Here is a 26,166-nt window from a genome sequence, read left to right on the forward strand (position 1 = left end):
TAACAGAATAGCCAACGACGTCATGCATTAAGAGAAACAATAGCTAATTAATATGCTAACTCGCCACCCTGTGGTCTGGGGTGTGAATTGCAACCTGTCAAAATGACGGACGGACTTCAGTTTTTTCCGTCACCGTTTTAAAAAAACGGTCAACGACGGAAAATATCCGGTTAACGCGACCCCTGCTCAGCACAAAATTATCTTGAATGTTTTCACAGATAATCCTCACGCACCCTCTGATACACGATATACTGTAATTCTATCCGTCCTGGGGTCTATCCGTCCTGGGAGTGGATCTCTCCTGACTGTGGTACTCCCCAAGGTTTCTCATTTTTCTCCCGAAGACTCAGGAGTTTTTGGAGTTTTTCCTTGCCGACATGGAGGGTCTAAGGACGCAGCAGATTTGATCACTTTTTTCTGTTCACCCATAATAAAGTCATAAAAGAACCAAACTTCATGAATGTTTTTTGTGACAAAGAAGTATCTGTTCCAATCACTCTATCAGAGAAAAATCAGAGTTGTAGAAATAACTGGAAACTCAAGAGAGCTATGACATTATGTTCTTCACAAGTGTATGTAAAACTTTTGACCACAACTCTATCATTCAATTAGTTGTCAGTCGACATATCATCACAAATGTCATGCAAATATTTTATAAAGGTTGAAAAGTTACTGAGTGTTGCTTTAAAAGGAACATATCTCCGGTTTTCCGTTGTCAATCAGTGCCAAATAAAAACTGGGAGAGGTTAGAATCTGTGCTTTCGAGTCATGTTGAGGGCAGCAGTCTATGTCAAATACTTAATATTTTTACGGTGCTTAAAAGATGCTACGTGATTGAACAGGCCGAAATGATCACAGAACAGCCAGCTTGAGTCTGGTATAATGGAGTCCTGTGATTATTGTTGCGATGTCTCACTGGTGAAACTGGTAGAGCTACTGTTGGCATCGCCGGCAACAACAAAAAAAGTAAACTCTAATATGTGGCGGAAAACACAGACAAGGCGTAAAAAGCTTGCACTCTTTAAAATAAACTGCTGTATTTTAAGCCAAAAGAGCTGTTGTGTGTGATAGAACAATATGTCTATATGCTGCCATAGCAGATTCATGGCGAAATAAGCCCCCAAACTATTTTTTAATTTGTTTTACCCTGGAAACCCCAGTTTACAGACGTCGTGCAACCACTTTTGTTTTGACCCAGCCATAAAAAGAAAGTAATTATATTTATTATTCAAAATGTCATTTTTAGCTTAGAATCATTAATGTCTAATATTTATTTTAAAATTAAAAAACGGCTTTACAAAATTATTCACTCGCATATTTTAAACTTTTAAACAAATGACGTCAGAAAGGAAAAAAATGGTGTCCGTAAATAAGTCAAGGATATCTACCTCATAGCTATCGCTTAATTGTATTTATTTGTTACTGTCGCATTTTCCCCAATATTTTAGATGATAAATAATAGATCCAAACAAAGAAAAAATTGAAAAGAAAAAAAAAATTAAAAGGGTAAACATATGAAAAAAAATCTCGACCACTCCCTAATGTCTGCGATTTCTGCATCGCTACCCTTGTTATATTATTGTGTTTCACCCATAAAATCCCCCCAAAATCCGGCTCTGGCCATTCACAGCTGTGTCTTGACACTCTGTGATAAATGCTACATGGAGTTTTTGGATCGAAAAGAGGTAAGTACGCGATAATATCTCGTTAAAATCGTAGCGTCTTTAATTCTCCTGTCATGCTCTCACCTCCAGTTAAGGTTTTGCTGTTTAAATTTTTTTTTTTTTTTAGAATACCCTCAAGTTCAAAATTTTTCATCCCCTAGAAAATTGATATTTTAAGCTTTCCAATGATGTATCACACATGCATATAGGACAATTTTGAAATTTGGCCAAATCGGGGGTCTCAGAGTGGAACTTCAAGTCACCTGAGTGTTTTCTGCCATGTACTAAAGTGGAAACATGTAATAACTAGTGTAGCCCAAAGTAGGGGAGTAAGAGTAGCGTTCTTCTTCACAAATCTACTCAGGTAAAAGTTAAAGTAAAAGGCTTAGTAAAACTACTCTTCAAAGTACATTTTTCTCAAAAAGTTACTCAGTTAAATGTAACGGTGCAAATGTAACGCATTACTAGTACTACCCACCTCTGGCAATATTGTGAGATCATCGTTATCGTGAGCCCTGCATTGCAAATCGTATCGTATCGTGAGCTACCCAGAGTACCTAAAAGTAATTATACTTTTAAAATTAATTGGTTAAAAGAATGTCTAAAAGCACCAAATTCAATTGGGTATTTTATTCCAAATAATATATTTAACAATGTTAGAGGTCTTCAATTTCTGTTATCGTGCAATTTAAGTTTCGAAACTTCCAGTTAAAATGTCAGGTTTTTATCAACAAGCCTTGTTGCCTTGGAAGTTATGTCACTCCCATAACTTTTCCCCACACAAATCTATTATTTGGAATAACGAGTATGTAACAAGAAGGAACAAATCACTCTTCATACAAAATTGGATTGATAAAAACATTATATACCTGAAAGATTTAAAGGTAATGGACAGCTTCTTTCTTATGAAGAATTTCTAATACAAAAGGTTTTCCCATTAAATTGAAAGAATTTCATTCTGTGATTAACTCCATCCCCAGTGGAATATTAGAATTATTGAAACATTATAAGGAACAGAATGAGCAATTTGTTAATGCGAATATCCTTTACTTAAATGGTATAGAACTTTTAAGCAAAAAAAAAAAAAATGTACGAACAAACAAATAAGGGAATCTTTTTATAGAAATAGAAAAATTGTACCTCGTGGGAAATTCTTCTGGAATGCGCAGTTTGATCATATTAAATGGAGAGAAGCGTGGCTTGTTCTGTTTTAACTGTTTGTTTCCAACAAAGTAAGGGAATTGCATTTGAATATTTTACATAAAATATACCCAACTAATGTGCACTTGTTCCGTTTTAAGGATGTTGACAACAAATGCACATTTTGTAAGACTGAGCCTGAAAATATACCTCATCTGTTTTATGGTTGTCCCATTAGTGCAAAGTTTTGGACTAATCTTAAAAAATATATTTTATTTCATAACAGACAAAAGGTTGAATTAAAAGGAAAAACAGTTATTACTGTATTTGAATCAAAAGATTAAAAAAAATATATACAATATTAAATCTTTATATATTGCTGGGGAAGTATCATATTCATAAATCTAAATTTCAAAACGTAAATCCGAACTTTAAATTATTTTTGGTGGAAATTGGATTGTATTTCACATCACTTAATATGATACAGAATAATCAATGCAAGTCTGTTCTAGAAGCTTATGCAAAATTGGTTAGTATGTAACATGCTTTTTTTTCTTTTCCTTATTTGTTTTTTTATTTTTGTATGTCTTACTATGTAAAAGGAAATATTGTTGATAAGGGTTTATTCTAGGTGAACTGGTTTTCCTGTATTACTGTTGTTTGGATGTATGTATATATGTATGTCTATTGTTCGGGGAAAGAAAAAAAAAAGGCCACACTGAAAAAAAGGAAATATCACAATAGCACATTTAGATGGATTTTTAAAAGTAGGATTTACAAAACAATGTTGTATTTCTAAAATTGATTTGAGTTTGTTACGTTATTTCTAAATAGAAATGCATGTTGGTGGCAGGGGCATTACCGGGGGGCAGGGGTGGGCAGTGCCCACCCACGGACACGCTCTGCCCACCCAAAGAAAACTGGATGTAGTACTAACGGCAGTCTGGACACCGCGTAAGGTATCCCATTCATATAGTACTGATGTGTTCTAGGTTTTAATCTTTGCATTGTTACCTACTCTTTCACCTTTAAAAAAAAAAAAAAATGTTGGTTTTGTTCCAAGGGGGCGCTACACACATTTACGCAATTTTTTTTTTTTTTTTTTTTACATTTTATCAAATTTTTCACCAGTGTTCACATACAGTTGTGGTCAAAAGTTTACATACACTTGTGAAGAACATAATGTCATGGCTCTCTTGAGTTTCCAGTTATTTCTACACCTCTGATTTTTCTCCGATAGAGTGATTGGAACAGATACTTCTTTGTCACAAAAAACATTCATGAAGTTTGGTTCTTTTATGAGTTTATTATGGGTTAACAGAAAAAGTGATCAAATCTGCTGGGTCAAAAATATACATACATGGATCTGAAAAAGCGAATCATTGACTTGAACAAGTCAGGAAAGTCACTTGGAGCCATTTCAAAGCAGCTGCAGGTCCCAAGAGCAACAGTGCAAACAATTGTTTGTAAGTATATAGTGCATGGCACTGTTTTGTCACTGCCACGATCAGGAAGAAAACGCAAGCTATCACCTGCTGCTGAGAGAAAATTGGTCAGGAGGGTGAAGATTCAACCGAGTATCACCAAAAAGCAGATCTGCCAAGAATTAGAAGCTGCTGGAACACAGGTGTCAGTGTCCACAGTCAAGCGTGTTTTGCATCTCCATGGACTGAGAGGCTGCCGTGCAAGAAGGAAGCCCTTGCTCCAAAAGCGGCACCCTAAGGCTCGACTGAAGTTTGCTGCTGATCACATGGACAAAGATAAGACCTTCTGGAGGAAAGTTCTGTGGTCAGACGAAACAAAAATCGAGCTGTTTGGCCACAATGCCCAGCAATATGTTTGGAGGAGAAAAGGTGAGGCCTTTAACCCCAAGTACACCATGCCTACCGTCAAGCACGGTGGTGGTAGTATTATGCTGTGGGGCTGTTTTGCTGCCAATGGAACTGGTGCTTTACAGAGAGTAAATGGGATAATGAAGAAGGAGGATTACCTTAAAATTCTTCAAGATAACCTAACGTCATCAGCCCGAAGATTGGGTCTTGGGCGCAGTTGGGTGTTCCAACAGGACAATGACCCCAAACACACATCAAAAGTGGTAATGGTATGGCTAAATCAGGCTAGAATTAAGGTTTTCGAATGGCCTTCCTAAAGTCCTGACTTAAACCTGACTTAATTGAGAACTTGTGGACAATGCTGAAGAAACAAGTCCATGTCAGAAAGCCATCAAATTTAACTGAACTGCACCAATTCTGTCAAGAGGAGTGGTCAAAGATTCAACCAGAAGCTTGTGGATGGCTACCAAAAGCGCCTAATTTAAGTGAAAATGGCCAAGGGACATGTTACCAAATATTAGCGCTGCTGTATGTATATTTTTGACCCAGCAGATTTGATCACTTTTTTCTGTTCACCCATAATAAAGTCATAAAAGAACCAAACTTCATGAATGTTTTTTGTGACAAAGAAGTATCTGTTCCAATCACTCTATCAGAGAAAAATCAGAGTTGCAGAAATAACTGGAAACTCAAGAGAGCCATGACATGATGTTCTTCACAAGTGTATGTAAACTTTTGACCACAACTGTAGCTATTGAGTTTGGTGAGTTTTGAAGCATTTTGAGGGGTCAAAGAAGTAGGGCTCAAAGCGTCGGCGGGACAAAGAATGACTGCTAGGGGGCGCTACATATGGGATTTGTCTTTACATGGTATCAAAAATAGCACCTGTCTTGACCTGCCTGTCGATTTTGGTGCATTTTGAAGCATTCCAAGGGGGTCAAATTGAGCTCAAAGGGGCTGCGGAACAAAGAATAACTACAATAATAATAATAATAAAACCGAGGAACCACAATAGGTTACCTAAACAAAATATTGTTATCACCTGCATGTCCATACTGTTCAGTTATGGATGTGTTCTAAGTCAAATCAAATCAAATCAACTTTTATTTGTTTTGACCAAATCACAACAACTGTTATGTCAAAGAGAAAACCATGTTTTAAAGTGCAGTAGCCCTACGCTGGATTTCGACTTACTTGAGCATTGTAGCCCCCCTAGGTAAGACTAATGCCCACCCACACCTGGCATCCTGGTAACACCACTGGAACTTGGTGGACTAAAAAAAAAAAAAAGTGAGCTACCCAGAGGTTCCCACCCCAAATTCAGACAAACAATGGATGAATCTGTGTGTGCTTCGTGTCAAGTGTGTTTATAAATCCCAAAATGTGTGTGTGTGTTTTGTGAAAGATGTGTTTGTGTTCATTATGAGACCGTTCTGGCTCCATAAGGAAACGTGACCTTTTTGCAATGCGTGATCCTTTGACTTTCCTCTTCGAGCATTTTACCGGAAGCTCCAGATTTTTAGTCCTCTTATTGCTTATTCCCCCTGTGTTTTAATAATAAAGCACATTTTCGGTCTTTTTACTTTTAGTTCTATCACGTAAAAATGAATAATCACAAATTGTCGCGGAAGATTGACGAACTTCTAACTTTATTCTGAAAGTCCTCCCAGAGGTAGCGCTTCCCCGGCGTTGCTAGCTTGACGGCGAGCTCGCCGCACACCCCGTGATCTCCAAAACAACACAACAAAGTGGCGCAAAGAAACATGGCGAGCGTCGAAGAGACGCGAAGACGCCCCTCAGTCACCTCCTCGTCCGTCGGCCTGGAGTCTCTCTTCCCCGCCGGCGCGTCGGAACACGCTTGCGGCGACGGGAACCCGGAGCTGGAGCGACTGCGAGAACGCCTTCAAGCCTGGCTGTCGCCGTACGAGCCTGCGTTGCTGTGGCTTCAGCGGCTGCTGGTGTGGGAGAGGCCGCTGTACAGCATCGCGGTGGCGCTCACGCTAAACACGTTATTCTGGTAAAACCTCGTCGAGACTGTCGAGGACGACTGTCGCCTTGCCGCTAAAATCGCGGACACTTACGAGCAAAATGTCAGTCAGGATATGCTAGTCAAGATAAGACGGCTAATCCCGTTTCTAGCCGAATGCTAGCACAGCCGCGTTGCATTCGCGTACACTACGTTGAATAAATCACTTCGTTGTTTGTTGCGTTCACAGGCTCCTGTCGTACACTTCTCTACGCCCGCTGTTCCTGTTGAGCGTTTCCCTGTTGGGACTGATGCTGCTGGAGAGATGGAAGCCCAAGTTGCTCGCCGACACGAGTAAGAACCAAACCGTCATGTCCACGTAAGAAAGTGGAAATTAATGACAGGCACTTTCGGACATCAATTGAATTGAAATTAGGGATGCCACAGTGAATCGATTAATGGGCAGCGAATTGTTGATTAAATTAATCAGATTGCCGACATCAAAATAGTCCAAATCCACTTTTTCTTTGGCTATTAACTCTTTTAGCACCATCGATGATGATAAACGTCCAATCATGTGGTGTTTAGGCATGTGCTGGTATGAGATTTTGACGGGATGATAACCTTAATCAAATATACCGCGGTTTCACGGTATTACAGTTATAGCACTATAATGTGTTATTTTGAGATGTATGTGTTAAAAACAAACTTTTTTTCCATTGAGCAGGAGTTTTTTTTTCTTTTTACGACATATTTCCAAATTGGAACATCAACATGAATAAAATGTTAAAGTAAATGAATAAAATAACAACGACTAAATAAATATTTTAAATAAAATTGAAATTTATAGACCAGTAGTTCTCAACCTATCTAAAGGTACCGAACCCCACAAGTTTCACATGTGAATTCACCGAACCCTTCAGAATTAGATAATAAAGCTTTTTTGTTGTTGTTGTTGTTAAATTCAAAACCGATATATCGAAGTTAGTAAGCTAATAATTTAGCAAATTCCCGTTCAAAATTCTTCTCATTTTGAAAACATGTTTATAAACGGGTCAAAATTTGAGACCACACTGCCCATTGGTCGGTTGTATTCCCTTACACCAAGTGAGAGTCAACCTTCCACTGAGCAAACCAGTTCCTCCTCCCATCAGATCGAGGACTATCAGTTAAAAGAAATGGATTACACCTGTAAATTGGGAGCAAACCAGTCCAAAACCTGATCTAAAAAGCCACTTTGTCTAGAATAAATCTGCGTACGAAAATAGGGCTGTGCGTTTCTTTACCTTCGCCGAACCCCTTAGACTCACTCACTGAACCCTTGGGGTTCGATCAAACCTATGTTAAGAACCACTGTTATAGACTAAACCCTAGGGGTCTGACAAAATATCGAAATGGTGATATATCGTGATACTTTGTATCCCAAAAGGTTATCAATATGCTCCTGCCAAGAATCGAGACATCGTTTTAAAAAGGTTTCAATGTTAAAAAAAACATTAAATAAAAATAAAAAAAAAAAAAATAAAAAAAAAAAAAGGCGACCAACAAGTTGCTACCAAAATCTTCCACCATGATGGTGTCTCAGGTAAGGCTGCCATTGACGGTCCTCGACGCCCAATCCATTTAAATTGGGAACATTCGTTCATTCGAAACCAGAGCATTCGCAGTCATTCTGTCCGATTTTCGGAGCATTTACAGACCACTTGCTGTTCATTTACAGGTCATTTCCTGTTGAGTTTGAGTCACTATCTAAACATTTGGGTGATTCCCAGGTCACTTCCTGTTCTGCAATTCAAAATAAACAGGAAGTGACCCATAAAATATCCCAAAATCAACAGGAAGTAACTGAAAATCAACAGGTAAATGACCTTAAATGGCCCAAAATTAACTCATTGCCTGGCATTGCCTGGCATTGGCTGCCAATGACGGCCATAGACGCTCAATCCGTTCAAATGGATTGGACGTCTACTAGTGATAAACTCATTCCAGTTTGCAGCAGAAACTTATTTTTCTGTTTATTAGTCGTTTGTATAATATCCTAGAATGATTTCCTGACCAATGTATCGTTAATCGTTATAACGCCATATCGTCAGATCATCGTTATCGTGAGGTTTGTATAGCAAATCGTATCGTATTGTGAGGTAACAAGAGGTTCCCACTCCTACTAAACCCACAGCCACAGCTCGAGTTGCTCAACATTAGAACAGGAACCCTTGGTAATATAGAACTGGATTTAAACAACACATGATCAAATTAATTTTATGTAAAACGCATACCACGCATAATATTAATTAGTTGAATATTAATGGAGGTCGAGAGTCAGAGACGGCACGTGTGCATGACTCGTATCATTATTTACACAATATACACTAGAGGTGTGCGAAATTTCCGATTCTTAGATTATTCGCGATTCAGCTGTGGAAGATTCGAGAACGATTCACAAACATCGGAATTTTGATTACTGAAATATGCCAAGAAAAGCGGAACTAAAAACAGTTGGCACGGTGTTCTGGATGCAATGAGGAACGGACTGAGAGTAAACATAATGCTTGCCGGCTAATGGCTCATGACAATGCTCAACTCACGGCTCTGGCTCAACTCATGGCGCTAGATAAAAAAAAACAATACCTGACTGCTGCCGACAGCTGCTACAAACTACGCGCACATGATGCTACGGTAGATATCACATGTATTAAGAACTAGATGCGAAATGATACTCGGCGGCGTTAGCAGCACATGTATAGAAAACTAGAGGCGAAATGACAGACTTGCCGGCTTTAGTAAACAGTCGCCATCTTAAAGCAGACTTCCCTGGTAGGCTGTTGTAGCGAACCTTCCGAGCGAACCTATTTAACTTTTTATCTAAAGTACTCCTAAATCGGCAAAATCTTGACTTGAATCTATCTTTGAATGATGAAAGTTTTAAAACTTTCACATGACGAAAGTAGAAGGGAAATTATGGAATAACAGGAGCAATTTTAACAACTTTAACGGTTGATTCACAACATTAAATTAATTGAATATAGTTTAAAGCTGCTGATACTGAATGGGGACTTGAGTATTTTATTTACTGTTTTGATCTGTTAACTTGATACTGAAATAGTCGTTTATTTAAGCCTGAGAGGATTTTTGAACAATTTTTGTAAATAATCTACGAAACATTAAAAGTTGGGCTGTCAAACGATTAAAATTTTTAATTGAGTTAATTACAGCTTAAAAATTAATTAATCGTAAATAATCGCAATTCAAACCATCTCTAAAATATGCCATATTTTTCTGTAAATTATTGTTGGAATGGAAAGATAACATACGGTACATGAGTACTGTATTTATTTATTATAAAAATAAATCAACAAGATGGCATTAACATTATTAACATTCTGTTAAAGCAATCCATGGATAGAAAGACTTGTAGTTCTTAAAAGATAAATGTTAGTACAAGTTATAGAAATTTTATATTAAAACCCCTCTTAATGTTTTCGTTTTAATAAAATTTGTAACATTTTCAATCAAAAAATGAACTAGTAGCCCGCCATTGTTGATGTCAATAATTACACAATGCTCATGGGTGCTTAAGCCCATAAAATCAGTCGCACCCAAGCGCCAGCAGAGGGTGACAAAACTCCAAAAAAAAAACACAAGTAACAAGTTGGCATTGCACTGTGCTGTCATTTTAATCTGTTTGAGCGGGGTATGTGCGTTAATTACGTCAAATATTTTAACGTGATTAATTTTAAAAATTAATTACCGCCCGTTAACGCGATAATTTTGACAGCCCTAATTAAAAGCAGCTAATAGCAAGGGAGGGCGTGCATCAATAATCGATTTATAATCGAATCGTAGCCTCATAATTGTAATCAAATCGTTAGGTGCCCAAAGATTCCCACCTCTAATGTTTACATAGGGCGGCCACTAGCTACATTCACTAACAGACTAGCAATGTACTTCGACAATGTTACGTAAAATAAATGCTAACTGCACTTTTTTAACCAAAAATCGAGGCTGTTTTTCATCCATATCTAAAAAGAATTAAGGGATTTAAGCATTTATTCACAAGAATTTTCAACGAAAAAAGCCCTTTGTCTGTGATTCCACTCGGTCCGCTTTGACGACTTGGCCAACAATGCAGGCCCCCTATTTATCGGCCCCGTGTCCCGTCAATACATTATGAAGTCTATGGATGTAACTTGTTTATTTAGCACCTTATTTATTAGCACCTTTGGGTAACATTGAGAGTCCAACTGAATGTAAAAGAGTGCTTATTCACCACCACAAAAGTTTACGGAGCAAAATAGTATCAGGGTGAAAAATTTGACAGAACACCTGCTGTGAACGTGTGTGTGAGTATGGGAGGGGGCGAGTCATTAGCCAATCAAACTTGCATTTGAGGGGGAAAAAATAGACTAGCACATTCATTAAGTGAAAAGGGGTTAATGAAAGTCTGAACGTATCGAAAGTACTGTAATTAAGATTGGTAGGGTTAATTCTATCCTTACAACATGGGAAGACATTTTAAATTACCTATATAATTGAAGACATTATATAATGCAAATAAGGTTGCGTAAAAGTTGGTGGGGACAATTTGAGCATCCTGAAAATTTGGTAGTGTTATGTCCCTACCAACCCTATGCAAACCTACGCCCTTGTTATTTACACATTGTACACACACCCTCACCCTCTCTCAACCCAGAAAGTCACCAGAGAAAAAAAACACCACAGGCTGTATTATGAAAATGTAAATTTGAACAGATGTTTTCAATGGTGAAAGACTTAACAAACGTAGGCTAATGGTAGAGAGGAAACTAGTTAGCTGTCTAGCCGCGTTATCTGCCCCGCTGACAAGCGTACGTTATAGTATTTGTTTTACCAGGGCCGGTGCAGAGACCGATGGAGGGGCAGGTGTTCATAGATCAAAAGGGGCACACGAACAAAAAATTAATACACCTTACAACAACATAACTTCCAGTTTAACCAGCTTTACTGTACAGTCCCTGACAAAGGTCTTGTCGCTTATCCATTTTGTTGAAACAATTGCGAATAACCTGACTTTTAATTATTCAATTGGTTTCAGAAATGGCACATATGAAAGCTAAGACCCTCCCAAGTGATGTTGAATGTATAAAAATATATTTGTTTCACTGAAACAAGATTTATCATTTAATGAAGACATAAAGGTCAAATTTTGGCAGGACAAAACGTTTTGTCGCCTACACAAAATAGTGTTAAAATTTAACAAAAAATATGTTACGTAACCAAAGCGAATTAAGTAGTGGTGCTGTGAGATCCAAGTGTAATATTTTGTATGACTTCCATGGGCTTCGGTAAGGATTCATACAATTTATTGATGAAGTCATCAGGAACATCAAAGAAAGCAGTCTTGCATGCCTCCCAGAGTTCATCAACAATCTTGGGTTTCGTCTTCCATGCTTCCTCTTTCATCCTGTTCATTTCTGGTGACTGGGCTGGCCAGTCCAGGAGGATCTTGATCTTCTTTGCATTGAGGAACTTTGAGGTAGAGATTGAAGTATGCGATAGAGCACCATCCTGCTGCAGAATGTATCCCTTTTTATGGTTTGGAATGTAAGAGGCAGCCAAGATTTGATGATATTTCAGACTATTTATGTTGCCTTCCACCCTGCAGATCTCTCACACACCCCCACACTGCATGTAACCACAGAACATGATTTTGCCACCACCAAACTTCACTGTTTTCTGAGTGAATCTCGGATCCATGCAGGCTCCAGTAGGTCTCCTGCAATATTTGCGGCGACTGTGGTGTAATTCAATGGAAGATTCATCTGAAAAATCCACCATTTGCCACAAAACAGTGAAGTTTGGTCGTGACAAAATCATAGTCATTCGCTGCCAGTCCTTCGGCTTCAAATGGATTGGACGTCTAGCATTGTCAATGGCAGACAGTGAGTTATATAGTTATATAAATATACTATATAAAATATTAATATTAACAATAAAAAATATATTTTAAAAAAGTTAAGTTTAATTAAAAAATAAAAATATATATTTGTATTTTAAATTCTTTTTCAATGAAGGAAAAACTACTCTATTTGTACTTATTAATCTATTAAAAATGTATTTAAAAATTGAGTATTTTATTTTTCAATGTTTAAAAATTAGTTTGTTAAAATTATATATTTAAAAAAATATTCCCATAATTTATTTATTTATTTTAAGTATAAACTGTTGTAATTTTGTGTGTATATTCTCATTATTTATGGCCTTTTAAATCTGTCTTCTTTTTTTCTTTACATATTTTTAAATGAATTTTGTCTTTGTGAAGTACTTTGTGACACTGCCGGAATCGCGCCAGCCGAACCGCTTCAACAACCTGGGCCGGCGGGACTCCCACATCCCGGCCAAAAGGCCAAACTCCGCGCGTTCACCTTAGTCTTAACCAGTGTTGTTAATAACGGCGTTACAACATAACGGCGTTACTAACGGCGTTATTTTTTTCAGTAGTGAGTAATCTAATTAATTACTTTTCTCATCTTGGCAACGCCGTTAGGCAAGGCAAGGCAAATTTATTTATATAGCACAATTCAACACAAGGCAATTCAAAGTGCTTTACATCACATGAAGATCATAAAAATCACATTTAAATCAACACAACGTAGAAACGAAGACAAAAGATCGCATTTAATCACAGAATAAAAATAAATAAATAAAATAAAAATAAAACAAAAACTACTACTAATAATAATAATTGAAATCAGCAATGGAGATAAAAACAAGAGGAATAGAAAGCAGGTAGATTGAAATATATAGACAGTTATAGATATGCAGCGCTAAACAAAAGCGTTTTTAGCCCTGATTTAAAAGAGCTAACAGTTTGAGCATACTTCAGACGTTCGGGTAACTTGTTCCAGAGGTGAAGAGCATAATAACTAAATGCTGCCTCACCCTGCTTGGTTCTTGTTCTTGGAACATGCAGAAGACCGGTTCCAGATGACCTTAGGGGTCTAGATGTCTCATAGGACTCTAACAAGTCAAGCATGTATTTTGGTCCAAGGCCATTCAGTGTTTTGTAGACGAGCAGTAGTATTTTATAGTCTATCCTTTGACTTACTGGAAGCCAGTGTAGCGATTTCAAAACTGGTGTAATGTGGTCCAGCTTCCTTGTATTTGTGAGGACTCTGGCTGCAGCATTCTGTACCAGCTGCAACTTCCTGACTGATTTTTTATCAAGACCTGTAAATATACCGTTGCAATAGTCCAATCTGCTGAAAATGAATGCATGCATAAGTTTTTCCATGTCTTGTTGAGTCAGAAGCCCCTTAATTCTGGTTATATTTTTTAGGTGGTAATAAGCGGATTTAGTGACGGACTTTAAATGGCTATCAAATTTTAGGTCTGAGTCAATGATTACGCCAAGGTTTCTGACTTGATTTGTAGCTGTAAGTGACATTGTGCTAAGTTGGCTGCTTATCTTTGACCTTTCCTTTTTTGGCCCAAAAATGATCACCTCTGTCTTCTGCACATTTAACTGGAGAAAATTCTGGCACATCCATTCATTGATTTGATGAATGCATTTGCTCAGGGTGACTAAGGGACTATAATCATGTGGGGACACAGAAATGTACAGTTGTGTGTCATCTGCATAGGCGTGATAGGAGATGTCATACTGTTCCATTATCTGAGCTAACGGAAGCATATAGATGTTAAATAAGAGTGGTCCAAGAATTGACCCTTGAGGGACTCCACACGTGAATTTGGTTCGTTCTGACTGATGGTTTCCGATTGACACAAAGAAATCCCTATCATGTAAATAGGATGTGAACCACTGAAGAATAGTGTCAGTAAGCCCTACCCACTGTTCCAATCTGCTGAGTAGTATGTTGTGATCAACCGTGTCAAATGCGGCGCTGAGATCCAATAGTAGCAGAACAGATGATTTTGCCTGCATCGGTATTCCGACGAATATCATTTAGGACTTTGATAAGCACAGTCTCGGTGCTGTGTTGTGGTCGATATCCAGACTGAAATGAGTTAAAAAGATTGTTTTGCATCATATAATTCTGGATCTGTTCGAACACAACCCTTTCGATAATTTTCCCCAGGAATGTCAGATTTGATATTGGCCTGTAATTACTAATGGTTGAGGCATCCAGATTAGGTTTTTTTAGGAGAGGTTTTATTACTGCAGTTTTTAAAGTCTGAGGAAACTCTCCTGTTTGGAGAGAAGTATTTATAATCTGAAGTATGTCTGGGGCTATGCAATGAAAAACAGTCTTGAAAAAGTTTGAAGGAAGGATGTCAAGGCAGCATGTTGTGGGCTTTAATTTCGACACAATTTATGTTAAAGTGGCATAGTCCAAGAGGCTAAACTGTCTAAGATTGACGTGGGGGACATTTTGGGAGGCATTTAGTGTAACATTTGTTAATCTGGAGTTGCACACAGTCTGTCTAATCTTTAGTACTTTGTGTGTAAAGAATGCTGCGAAATTATTACAGGACACCTCAGATGCCAATTCCTGAGGTATTGATGCTTGTGGGTTTGTCAGTTTGTCAACAACAGAAAATAGTGTGCGGGTATTGTTAGTGTTTCTACTAATGATCTCTGAAAAATATGACTGTCTAGCATTTTTCAGTTCCTGGTTGTATTTGCGAAGACTCTCTTTGTAGATATCATAAAAAACTAGGAGTTTGTTTTTTCGCCATCTGCGTTCTGCTCGTCTACAAACTTGCTTTTGTTTTATAGCTAGTATGGCATTTCTCCAGGGTGACCTCTTTTTTTCTTGACAAAGATTTTGTCTTAATCGGGGCAATAGTGTCAATTACGGTCATCACACTGGAACTGAAACTATTTACAAGTTCTTCCACTGGAGCTATTGTAGGGGTTAATGGTGAGGCATAGGCCTGTGTGAATAACGCACAAGTGTTATCACTTATGTAACGCTTCCTAATCACCTCTGTTTCCCTTTTCAGAGGATGGACAGGGGTGGTCATTTTAAACATAATGCAGTAGTGATCAGACAGAGCAACATCATTCACTGTGACCTCAGAGATGTTAAGACCTTTGGATATTATTAAATCCAGTGTGTGCCCTCTGTTATGTGTTGGAACTGTGACATGCTGAGATAAACCAAATGTATCCAAACTATTTAAAAGCTCTATAGCACATCCTTCTTCAGGATTATCAACATGAATGTTAAAGTCACCCACTAGAACAACACAATCAAAGTCCATGCAGACAGAAGACAGCATTTTGGTAAACTCATCAAAAAACATTGTGTTATACTTTGGTGGTCTGTAAAGTGTTACCAAGGCAGCTCTGCAAGGGCTTTTTAGCTGAATGACAATATATTCAAAGGAATCAAACTGGCCACATGAAATATTTGTGCATTGGAAACTGTCCCTGATCAGACTGGCAACCCCACCTCCTTTCTTATGGGTTCTTGGCGCACTAAAGAAATTGAAGTTTGTGGGGGTTGCCTCAATCAGAACTGTCGAGCTCTTATCTTTATCTAACCAAGTTTCTGTTAGGAACATCATGTCAAGGTTATATTTGCTGATAAAATCATTAATTAAGAAAGATTTGCCAGCTAAAGATCTTATATTTAGCAGAGCCAATTGGAGATGCCAGACTGGATTCACTGGTGAGTTTTGGGAATGACATACTATGCTTAACAGGTTGGCAGAGTTGATTGAACGTTTTTTATTTCTCACCAATCTAGCCCTTTTTGTGTTGTTTATCACCACTGGGATTGTTGAGCATACAGACAGTACTCCATAGGGCCCCGACTTTTGCTGGGACAGAACAGTCTTTGTAATGTTGTCACAGCCTGGACCCGGTGCATATCATATTGGTGTCGCAAACATGGCTTCCTCCATAGAAGGATAATACCGTGTAGTTCCAGAGTTGTAGTGCTTTGGCTTTGCCCCGAGAGAATTCCAGGGGAGGCTGGTTGGTTTGTTGCCATCTTCCCCTGGCACCTGTCGGGTGTGACAGGTACAGGGTGGAAGCGAAGACATGAACTTCAGGAGATCAAGAGACTGGTTAATCTTGCTATTTAGATCCATGGAGTCCAGACCAGGTTGACTCATTATTCCATCCAAACTAAGTCGTCGGCGGGGTGGCTTCCGGGACTGTGGGGATTTAGGCCTTGATGAGGCCTTAGCCTGACTGAGTCGCCGGAGTGGTGGCGTCTTGGAGTGTGAGGATTTGGTGCTGGATGGGGCCTTATCCTGGAGTCGGCGGCGTAGTGGCGTCTTGGAGTGTGAGGATTTGGGGCTGGATGGGGCCTTATCCTGGAGTCGGCGGCGTGTTGGCGTCTTGGAGTGTGAGGATTTGGGGCTGGATGGGGCTTTAGCTTGGAGTCGGCGGCGTGTTGGCGTCTTGGAGTGTGAGGATTTGAGGCTGGATGGGGCCTCGTCAGCAGAGGATTGCACGGTCAGGTGGTTCTCCTCCTGTTGAGCTGATGGAGCCGCTTCTTGGGTCTCGTCTGAAGGAGGTCGATCACCTGCTACCAGGGTCTCCTCCCGTTGAGGCAATGGAGCCTCAGCAGAGGGTTGGTCACAGCCTGGCAGGGCTGGCTTAGTCACTTCTCCTTCAGCCATTGTAGGCTCCATTTTTGGAGGAGACGATCCTGTGTGCTCACCAACCTCAATGTTTATCAGATGTTTTGGGACAGCTTGCCTCCTTTCCTCGAGAGCCGTTACTGAGGCGGGAAAGGCGTGCGTTACGATGCGTTACTAAGTTGGTTGAATAAAAAAAGTCAGAAGGAATCACGTAGACGAGAGAGCATAGCAAGAGTGGGGAAGACGCCGTTGCAAACGCGATGCTAGGTGGCTCCAATAATACCTGACTGTAGCCTACAAACTACGCCCACATGATACGGTAGATATCACATATTATAGAACTAGATGCAAATGATAGACACGGCTGCATTGGCAACATGTTTTAAGGACTACATGCTTTAGTAAACAGCCGCCATCTTAAAGCAGTAGACCTCTCAGGAAGGCTCTGTTGTAGAGATCCTTCCTAGCGAACCTTTTTTTAATTTAATTTTTTTTAATCTAAAATGGTCCTAAATCGGCAAAATCTTGACTTAAATCTATCTTTAAATGATGAAACAGTTTTAAAACTTACACATGTTGAAAGTAGACAGAAGGGAACTAATGCAATAGTGGGAGCAATTTTAACAGCTTTAACGGTTGATTCACAACTTTAAATGACTTCCACACATAGCAAAGGTTACTATCTAGTTATCGCAATACCCTTGTGTCTAGTTAAGTGGAGGGTAAAGAATTGGGCTAGGGCCAGTTGTCCCAAAAAACCTTTAAACTTCACATTGTGTGACCTTTTTTTTTTTTTTTCCCCCCCAGAAAAAAAAAAAACATGAAAATTATCACTACTCTGCCAAGTAACTAATTACTCTTAAATTCAGGTAACTGAGTTACTAACGCAATTACTTTTTGGGAGAAGTAATTTGTAACTGTAATTAATTACTTTTTAAAAGTAAAATTAACAACACTGGTCTTAACCCTTTGTACTGACTCCATTTTGGAAGGTTTAAAGAAAGCTCACCAAAAACAAGTTGACAATTTATTCAGGTCGACAGCGATCATCAGCAAGGCGAAACAGAAACAGACTCAGTCGGGGAAGCAAACTCGCTCCAAGGTCACCATATCACACATCAACAAAAGGTTCCCGGGAAAAATGACAACGCTTAATTAAACATTCAGTTTTTTTAAGGCTCCCGCGGGGCGGTGCAGTGGGCAGGAAGAAGGGTGTGTGTGGCATTATTATCTGTTTGTGGAGTGGACAGGAGGATTCTGGAGTTACTGTTGTCAGGGCAACGAGGGTTGTGGATTTTGCTATCACAGCGTCAAAGGGGCTCTTGGAGTCTAATCAGTCGTGTTATCTGTTGGATATTGGGCGTTCTCCGGTGTTCCTTGTGTTGGGACAGGGCGTTCCGCCATTTGTTCTGGACTGTCCGGGAGACCTGATTGCGAGAATTGGTGGTGCAGATGTGGGCTTGTCAGTGTCAATCTTGCTCAGTCAGTTGCATGACCATGATAAGAAGGCGTCATGTATCTTTTATGCCGTATATTCCACTTTTTTTCCTTAAACTATGGTTTATATGCTATTTATTTTATATTGGGTGTGTTAGAGTAATACAAATAGTCAAACAGTAAATAGGAGAAACCATACTATTCCCTGATTGATTATATTAAGTGTGTTAGAATAATGCAGTTAGACGGTGCCTACGAGAAAAGGTACTCTCCTATACTACAAAAATAGCCAACATTTTTTAATTTGTCTTTAATTAAAGCAGATGCTTATCCTTGTAATGAAGCAAAATAGGAAATTAACATTAACTAACATCTGCTTTTGCTTTGGCTAAAATGATTATACACATTAAGATATTAATAATATTCTTAGTCTAATTTCTGCTTCCAGCAAAAGTGTTTACTCCAAGGTAATAACAGGAAATAGCATGATTTGTATAGAAGCCAATGAGCTAATTCCTATCGTAATTAGTAAGTAATTAACTGCCTATTCAAATACTCCTTCGTGAAAGGTGATCATTCACAAACTACATTTTAGAACATAAAGGGTTTATTATTTCAACACATTTGAATCTAATCTTGTGCTTTTGTCGCTCCTCTAGTTCCCCGTGTTGAAGTGTCTCCCGTTCAAAGGTAAGAATACCACGCAATGGAAATATTTAGTGTCATCATGGAATATGTGAAGGCATTTGAAGCAGCGCGTCAAGAGAAATGTCATTGTGTGTGCGCGCAGCGAATCAATCAGCACAAAGCAGCGGCTGCTCAGCGTTCCCGAGCTCAGTCACCACCTGGCGGAAAGTTACCTGACGTGCTGTCTCTTCCTGCACGAGACGCTGCAATACAAACGGCAGAATCACGGCAAGGTAAAACCTGCGACAGCGTTACATGGGTCATGAAATAATTCCACAAAACAAGCTAGTCTCATCCTTCTGCTGTGAATTGGAATGAGTTTATCACTAGTAGACGTCCAATTCGTTTGAAGTGGGAGAGATGGCAGCGAATAAACGAATGCCACGAAATGCCCCAAAATCAACAGCAAGTGACCCTAAAATGCCCCCCAAATCAACAAAAAGTGACCCGATGTCCCGAATGTTAATTCACTGCAATCTATTCCACTTTAAATGGATTGGATGTCTACAAGTAATAAACTCATTTGAATTCACAGCAGAATGATTGAATGCCGCGTGATTGGAAATCTGAAAGAAAAAAAAAATTTTTTTATTTGGGGTGATAGTTATACTTCTAAGATTTATATATTATTTTTTAATTTCGCAGTTCTGTGCCATGATGTGTAGCGGCTGTTTTGCACTTGCGGTTGTCGGACATTACGTTCCAGGAATCATGATCTTTTATATCATAGGTGAGTCATGTTTTTGTCCTGATCAGCTCTTTATGTTGCTGTTGGATTTTATGACTGAACTTGTTGGTCGGTTTTAGGGCTGCAGCTATCGAATATTTTAGTAATCGAGTATTCTACTGAAAATTCCATTGAGTAACCGGATAAAACATTTTTTTTAAGGTAAAGAGCAATTATAAATGTACATGAGAAAACAAGACATTTTACCTAATATTGACTCATTTTAGACAATCAATGTCTTTATTTTAGATGTACATTGTTGAAAAAAAAACAATAATTCCATCTCAGATGTGACTAGAAAAAAACAACAAATTCACTGCTTTCACTCATAAAATATCTTATTAAAAAAAACAACTTCTTTCTTACCTAAAAATGTCATACCGCCTGGTAACACACATCACTTAAAAGTTAGGTGCTTTTCTCACGTTTCAATTGAATTTCCATTTGTTTCAAGCTATTTTTTAAGTTCTAGTTCAGTTTTAAGTTAAAAATTAAATTGTAAGTCCTGATAGGATTTTGAGTTTTTGTGGTGTTCAAAATAGATGTATGATACCTGCTGTATTGGAGTATATTAGGCACCAGTACTACCTGCTGTTTTATCCATCTATGACTACTGAGCTAAAATTGACATTTAGCTTTATTATGTTTTTATTTTACACACTCATCACTCTACAGCACTGTGTTTTTACAGATTAAATAAAGCCTGTATGAAAGACACGTTAGCCACCCATCGACAGTAGCTAACATTACGTTAACATGGTACAGTAACACATACATACTCATTCATTCCTCCGGGAAGAGTTGGGAAGGGGCCATACAGTCCTGGCCCGTCTCCCTCCTGATTTTAATGCATCACACACCAAGGTTGTGGGATGGATGGGACCTGTTGGGGGGGGTGATGCTCATGGTTACCTCCTCACAGCAGGCCTCGCCATTCCTGCACCTTTTTTAATGCACTACACACATTATACTCCACGGGAGAGTTCCGGCAAAGGGCGGTGGGACGGGCAGCTGGATAGAAATTCCATGCAGCGGTCCCACTGCCCCAAGCCGAGCTCTCCTATTTTATTGCATACATTGCACTACCCTTCCCACACAATCCCATCACGGTGCTGGGTAATGGCTGCCAGCCGGAACCTGGCAGCAACAGTAATAGGGTAATAGGTGGTCCCACACTTTTTCTCTATGGAATGGCTCCCGAGGCGTGGCCTCCCCTCTGCCTGGGCTGCTGGCCGTGTGAGTGGGGTGGGGGTGGGGGGCTCCAGGGCTCCGATCTCCCGTCGCCCCGTGGCGGCTCCTCGGCTTTCTCCTGCCTCCCCCTTTCCCTTTCTTCTATGCCTGGGTATCTGCCCTGCACTCTGCCGCGGGTCGCCGGCTGAACGCTGGTGTATCGGCCGGATGTTACCTGCTCCGGCAGGGGACCCTGCCCTGCCCTGGGTTTGGTGGGCCGCTGGTGGCCCCATGCCGTGCTATGCCGGTTGGGGGGCTGCGGCTCGTGGGCCGGGTGGGCGGATGGGGTTGGGGGTGGGCGTGGGGCTGGTGGTGCGTCCCTTCTTCTCATCCCTGAGCGCCGTTTGATGGGAGCGCAGGTGGCCCGGGTGACCATCCTGGATCCCAGGGGGGGAGGGGGGGTAACGATGGCTCCTTTGCTGGGCTGCGGGAGGAGAGGTGGGTGGCGATTGCCCCCCCCCCCACACACACACACATACACACACACATCCCCGGGCCGCCCGCACTCCCTCCCCGGACTGGCTGGGTGGGGGCCGTGGCACTGGGTTGGCGCCTGCCCGGCGTCGCCACTCGTCTGCGCGGCAGCCGCGTGTTTGGTGGGGATCGCGTGCGGCTGGATGTGATTGGGGGTTGGGGGTTCCGGTGCCGGGATTGGCGGTGGGGCGTCGTAGGGTGTCGTAGGGTCTGTTGCAAACGGGCTTACACTAACAAGGGATTCACAAGATTACTGGGTTCTAGATCACAGAGCTGATTTGTCTACACTCTACCCCTCCCAATCACTTAGCTTATTGACTTCCCCACCACCCTCACATTCTTTCCCTGGTCAACAGGCCCCCCACATGGTGTCAACTGGAAATATATCTAGCTGACGATAACACCAACATATCAATAGTTAGTGTAGGCGTTCAATGTATTTCTTGTATTAAAAGTCCAGGCGAACGTCATACTTACAGCTGGCAAAATTAAACGATTCCTCGAGGCGGAGAAAATTCCTCAATCAATTTTTAAAATCGAGTTACTCGAATTATTCAAGTAATCGTTTCAGCTCTAAACGTCGCAATGGTTTGTTTTGAAAGTGTTGAATTTAATCATTTGATTTGCATGGATATGCTGCCCTCTTGTGGAGACAATGAATATGCCATAACTCATTGAACACTGAATCGAATTGCTCCCTGTTAAGACCAACATTAAGTATGTTTTTGTTTGCCCTGTTATGTTTGTTTATGCATATTTAGTTAGAAAATGGTGTGTTAGGTGAAAAGACAATGGCATTTTATAATATTTAAGCTAGCAGACTTTTGCTATGCAAGTTAGCCAGTTGTTCTTTTGTTGTACTTCCATCCTCATTTTAATACCATTTGAGGCTAAGCTCATGGATTTTTATTTAGTTTACAATGCATCAATAGCTCTTGTCAAATGAGTGGAATATTGCAATGCTCAATAGTTTGAAGAAACACTCAGGAATATAATGTTCTGTTGAAAGTGCAGTCTTAGCAAGCCAAAATAAATGTTATTGCAGGTATAAACGCTTGTTTTACATCTCTTAAAATCTATTCCTCAATGCATTAAATGTTTGTAATCCGATTACTCGATTTTTCGAACTAACTAATCCATAGACTAATCGATTACCCTAAATAAACGATAGCTGCAGCCCGACAGTTTAGCAAACTGTAGTTACAGTTTTCTACCCTGGCACCTGGAGGGATCTGTAGAAATAAAATTTTGCTGGAATCCCCCCAAAACTGCTATAGTTTAATCTAGAAACTTTGTATACTGTACTTACCCCAATTCTAACACTAAATCAATAGTTTTCTAAATTTGACCTTCATGTAGGGCTCATTTAACTAGCTTTGAATTTCTCCAGGTCTTAGCGTCATTCTGTGGCCACTGGTGGTGTACCACGAACTGATTCAAAGGATGTACACCGGCTTGGAGCCAATCATGATGAAACTGGACTACAGCATGAAGGGAGACACGGAGCGGCGCAAGCACGACAAGAGGAGTGAGCGGCGCACGATAAGAGGCTTAGCTTTTGGCGTCTCGCACCGTCAACGGCAACTTTTGTTTGTCTACCAGAAGTGAAGAAAGAGGCCGAGGAGGGTGACGAGCCGAGCGCCGAAACGGAGAGCGAAAGTGAAGAGGAGCTTTCTTGTTTTGCACCAACGGTATGGACCTTCTCAGATCTTAGAGTGAGGAGCAGAAGTATTTGCAACCCCTGTGGTTTTGCAAGTTCACCCACTTAGAAAATAGGTAGAGGTCTGAAATTTCAATCTCAGATGCATTTCAATTTGTACAGACATAATCTAAAAAAAAAAAAAAAACGGAACTCACGTTGTGTAATTTTTTTTTTTTTTTTTTAAAGAATTTATTTGTGATTTACTGGGGTTCATAAATATTTGTACCCCTGAGAAAATCTGCGCTAATATTTAGTGCAGAAGCCTTGGGTTGCAATTACAGAGGTCCGATGCTTTCTGTAGTTCTTCACCAGGTTTTCACATATGGAAACAGGGATTTTGGCCCATTCCTCCACACAAATCTTCTCTAGATCTGTCAGGTTTCGGGGCTGTCGTTGAAGTTTCAGCTTCATCAAAAGATTTTCTATTAGATTGGGGTCCACTCCAGAACCTTGATGTTCTTTTTACGCAGCCATTCCTTGGTCAGCGTGGCTTTGTGCTTCGGATCATTGTCGTGTTGGAAGATCCAGCCACGACTCTCTGACTGTGGGAAGGAGGTTGTGGCTCAAAATGTGACGATACAATTCACCATTCATCCTCTACTTTATACAGTCGTCCTGTCCCTTTTGCCGAAAAGCACGAGGCTTCCACCCCTGTACTTCGCAGTGGGGATGGTGTTCTTGGGATTGTACTCATCCTTCTTTTTCCTCCACTCACGACGAGTAATGTTTGCACCAAAAAGTTCTACTTTGGTCTCATCTGACCACACGGCTTTCTCCCATGACCCCGCTGCAGAATTCAGATGGTCCCTGGCAAACGTCACATGAACCGGCTTCAACAAGGGAACCCGCTTAGCAATGCACAATTTTAAACCATTGCACCGTAGTGTTCTGCTGAAACTGTGCATCCAACTCTCTTCAGGTCATTGACCAGCTCGTGCTGTGTAGTTCTCGGCTGTGCCCTTACTTTTCTCATCATGAGTGATGCTCCACGAGGAGAGATTTTACATGGAGCCCCAGTCAGAGGTAGATTATCAGTCATGTTTAGCCTTTTCCATTTTGTACCAATTGCTGCTACAGTTGATTTATTCTCACCAAGCTGCTTTCCAATTGTCCCATAGCCTTTTCCAGCTTTGTGGAGCTCAACATTTTTTTCTGTTGTGTCTTTTGAAAGTTCTCTGGTCTTGCCCATGGTAGCAGTTGAATTATGACTGATTATGGGGTGCACAGGTGACAATAATGAGCTCAAATGGGTGGTGGGTGGGTGGTTACTCATGGGGTAAAGGTGGACTTTTTTAAGGTAGATTGACAACTCTGAGTGTTAATAAAAATGTGTGTTATAATTATTGCCGATTCTCAGGGTTACAAAGACTTATGAACCCCCGTAAATTACAAAGAAATTATTGAATGATTATTGATGATTATCCTACATGAAACATTACCATTAGAACAGGTTTATAATGTTACTTCAAAAAAGAAAATGCAATTTCTGTAGTAAGAACCATAGGTCACTTTCGGTATGTTTTCGGTCAGTTCTTATGAATTTTGGGGCATTTTTGAGTCACTTCTTGTTGATTTTAGGGCAATTTGAGGAAGTTTTTTTTGTTAAGGATAATGACCATCGATGGAGATTTTTTTTGGGGAGGATCAAGCTGAAAGTAATAGTGAATAGAGAGGAAGTTGAGTGTGCCATTGGAAATGATTTGGGCCATTGAAAATGTATGGGGATGTTTTTGTCAATTTTTTGCTCAAAAAATGTTGTGTATCTTGGTTTTGTGATTTTTTTTTTTTTTTTTTAATGTGTGAATTGTGTAATTCAGGGAACTGCTACCCATAAGTAGGAATTTGAACATTGTTTTGCTATTGGAAATGAATGGAGGTGTTTTATTTGTTTTTTTTGTTTTTTTCGTTAACAAAAAACAACAACACGCAAATGTAAACAGCATGACAGCCAACCCCTTTTTTTGTCAGGTGGACGTTAAGACGACGGCGCTAGCGATGGCAATCACAGACTCAGAGTTATCCGACGAGGAGGCATCCATATTGGAAAGCGGCGGTTTCTCTGTTTCCAGAGCTACGACCCCTCAACTTACAGATGTCTCTGAAGGTAAATGGCACTGCCATGAAAATGAAATTGGCATTCATTTTTCTGATTGTCAATCCATTTTGGAGCAATTTGACGCAAAATATGGGCAAAACGGACACGCCCCTACTGCTCTTGTGGTCCAGTAGTGCAACCATGACCTCACAATATCTTATTTTTTTAACTTTATTAATATGATGTGTTCTGTCCTCACTAAACATGAAGTTGTTCAACTTAACAGGAAACAAGGCAATTGTGTTTTTTAAAGCTTTTTACTTCCTTCACCTTTGACAATTTGTAAAGCTGTAACACACATATGTACACTAATGTTCAAAACGACATGCATTTTAACAATAAAACACTGGACCCAAAACAACAGGTGTTCAAACGTCCATCTAGTCTGATCAATATGAAAATTTAGTAGATTAAATTAGCCTAATTTTTCTAACAAACGTCAGTTAGCTTAATGCTACGAATTGACAATTCTCATAGCAAATAGCTCATACATAACTCTATAAACTGTATCGCTACACTTAATTACAAATGCATAAACAAACATATATTAGCTGAAACAACTTACAGCCTTATGTGGGCCAAACGTTTGGGAAAGTTATTTTGAGATTTAGAGATACTTAAAGGGTTAATTCGTTTTACTCGTTTTACCCCCGGGGGGACTACCTGTTTTGTCACA

At 39.9% G+C, this 26,166-nt stretch overlaps 1 protein-coding gene across 1 annotated transcript in view; it reads left to right on the forward strand.

Annotated features, from left to right (window-relative positions):
- The first annotated feature begins 6,315 nt into the window (after positions 1-6,315).
- retreg2 (reticulophagy regulator family member 2) overlaps positions 6,316-26,166 on the forward strand; it is a 34,271-nt gene continuing 14,420 nt past the window's right edge. The window contains exons 1-8 of the mRNA XM_057819269.1: positions 6,316-6,653; positions 6,853-6,956; positions 19,235-19,265; positions 19,366-19,495; positions 19,908-19,992; positions 23,084-23,221; positions 23,296-23,384; positions 25,364-25,499. Of these exons, the coding sequence (XP_057675252.1) occupies positions 6,400-6,653; positions 6,853-6,956; positions 19,235-19,265; positions 19,366-19,495; positions 19,908-19,992; positions 23,084-23,221; positions 23,296-23,384; positions 25,364-25,499 (967 nt within the window). The 5' untranslated portion in view covers positions 6,316-6,399. The remainder of the gene's footprint in view (positions 6,654-6,852; positions 6,957-19,234; positions 19,266-19,365; positions 19,496-19,907; positions 19,993-23,083; positions 23,222-23,295; positions 23,385-25,363; positions 25,500-26,166) is intronic.

The sequence above is a fragment of the Corythoichthys intestinalis genome, chromosome 2 (genome assembly GCF_030265065.1).
Source record: "Corythoichthys intestinalis isolate RoL2023-P3 chromosome 2, ASM3026506v1, whole genome shotgun sequence".
NCBI classification, from domain to species: Eukaryota; Metazoa; Chordata; class Actinopteri; order Syngnathiformes; family Syngnathidae; genus Corythoichthys; species Corythoichthys intestinalis.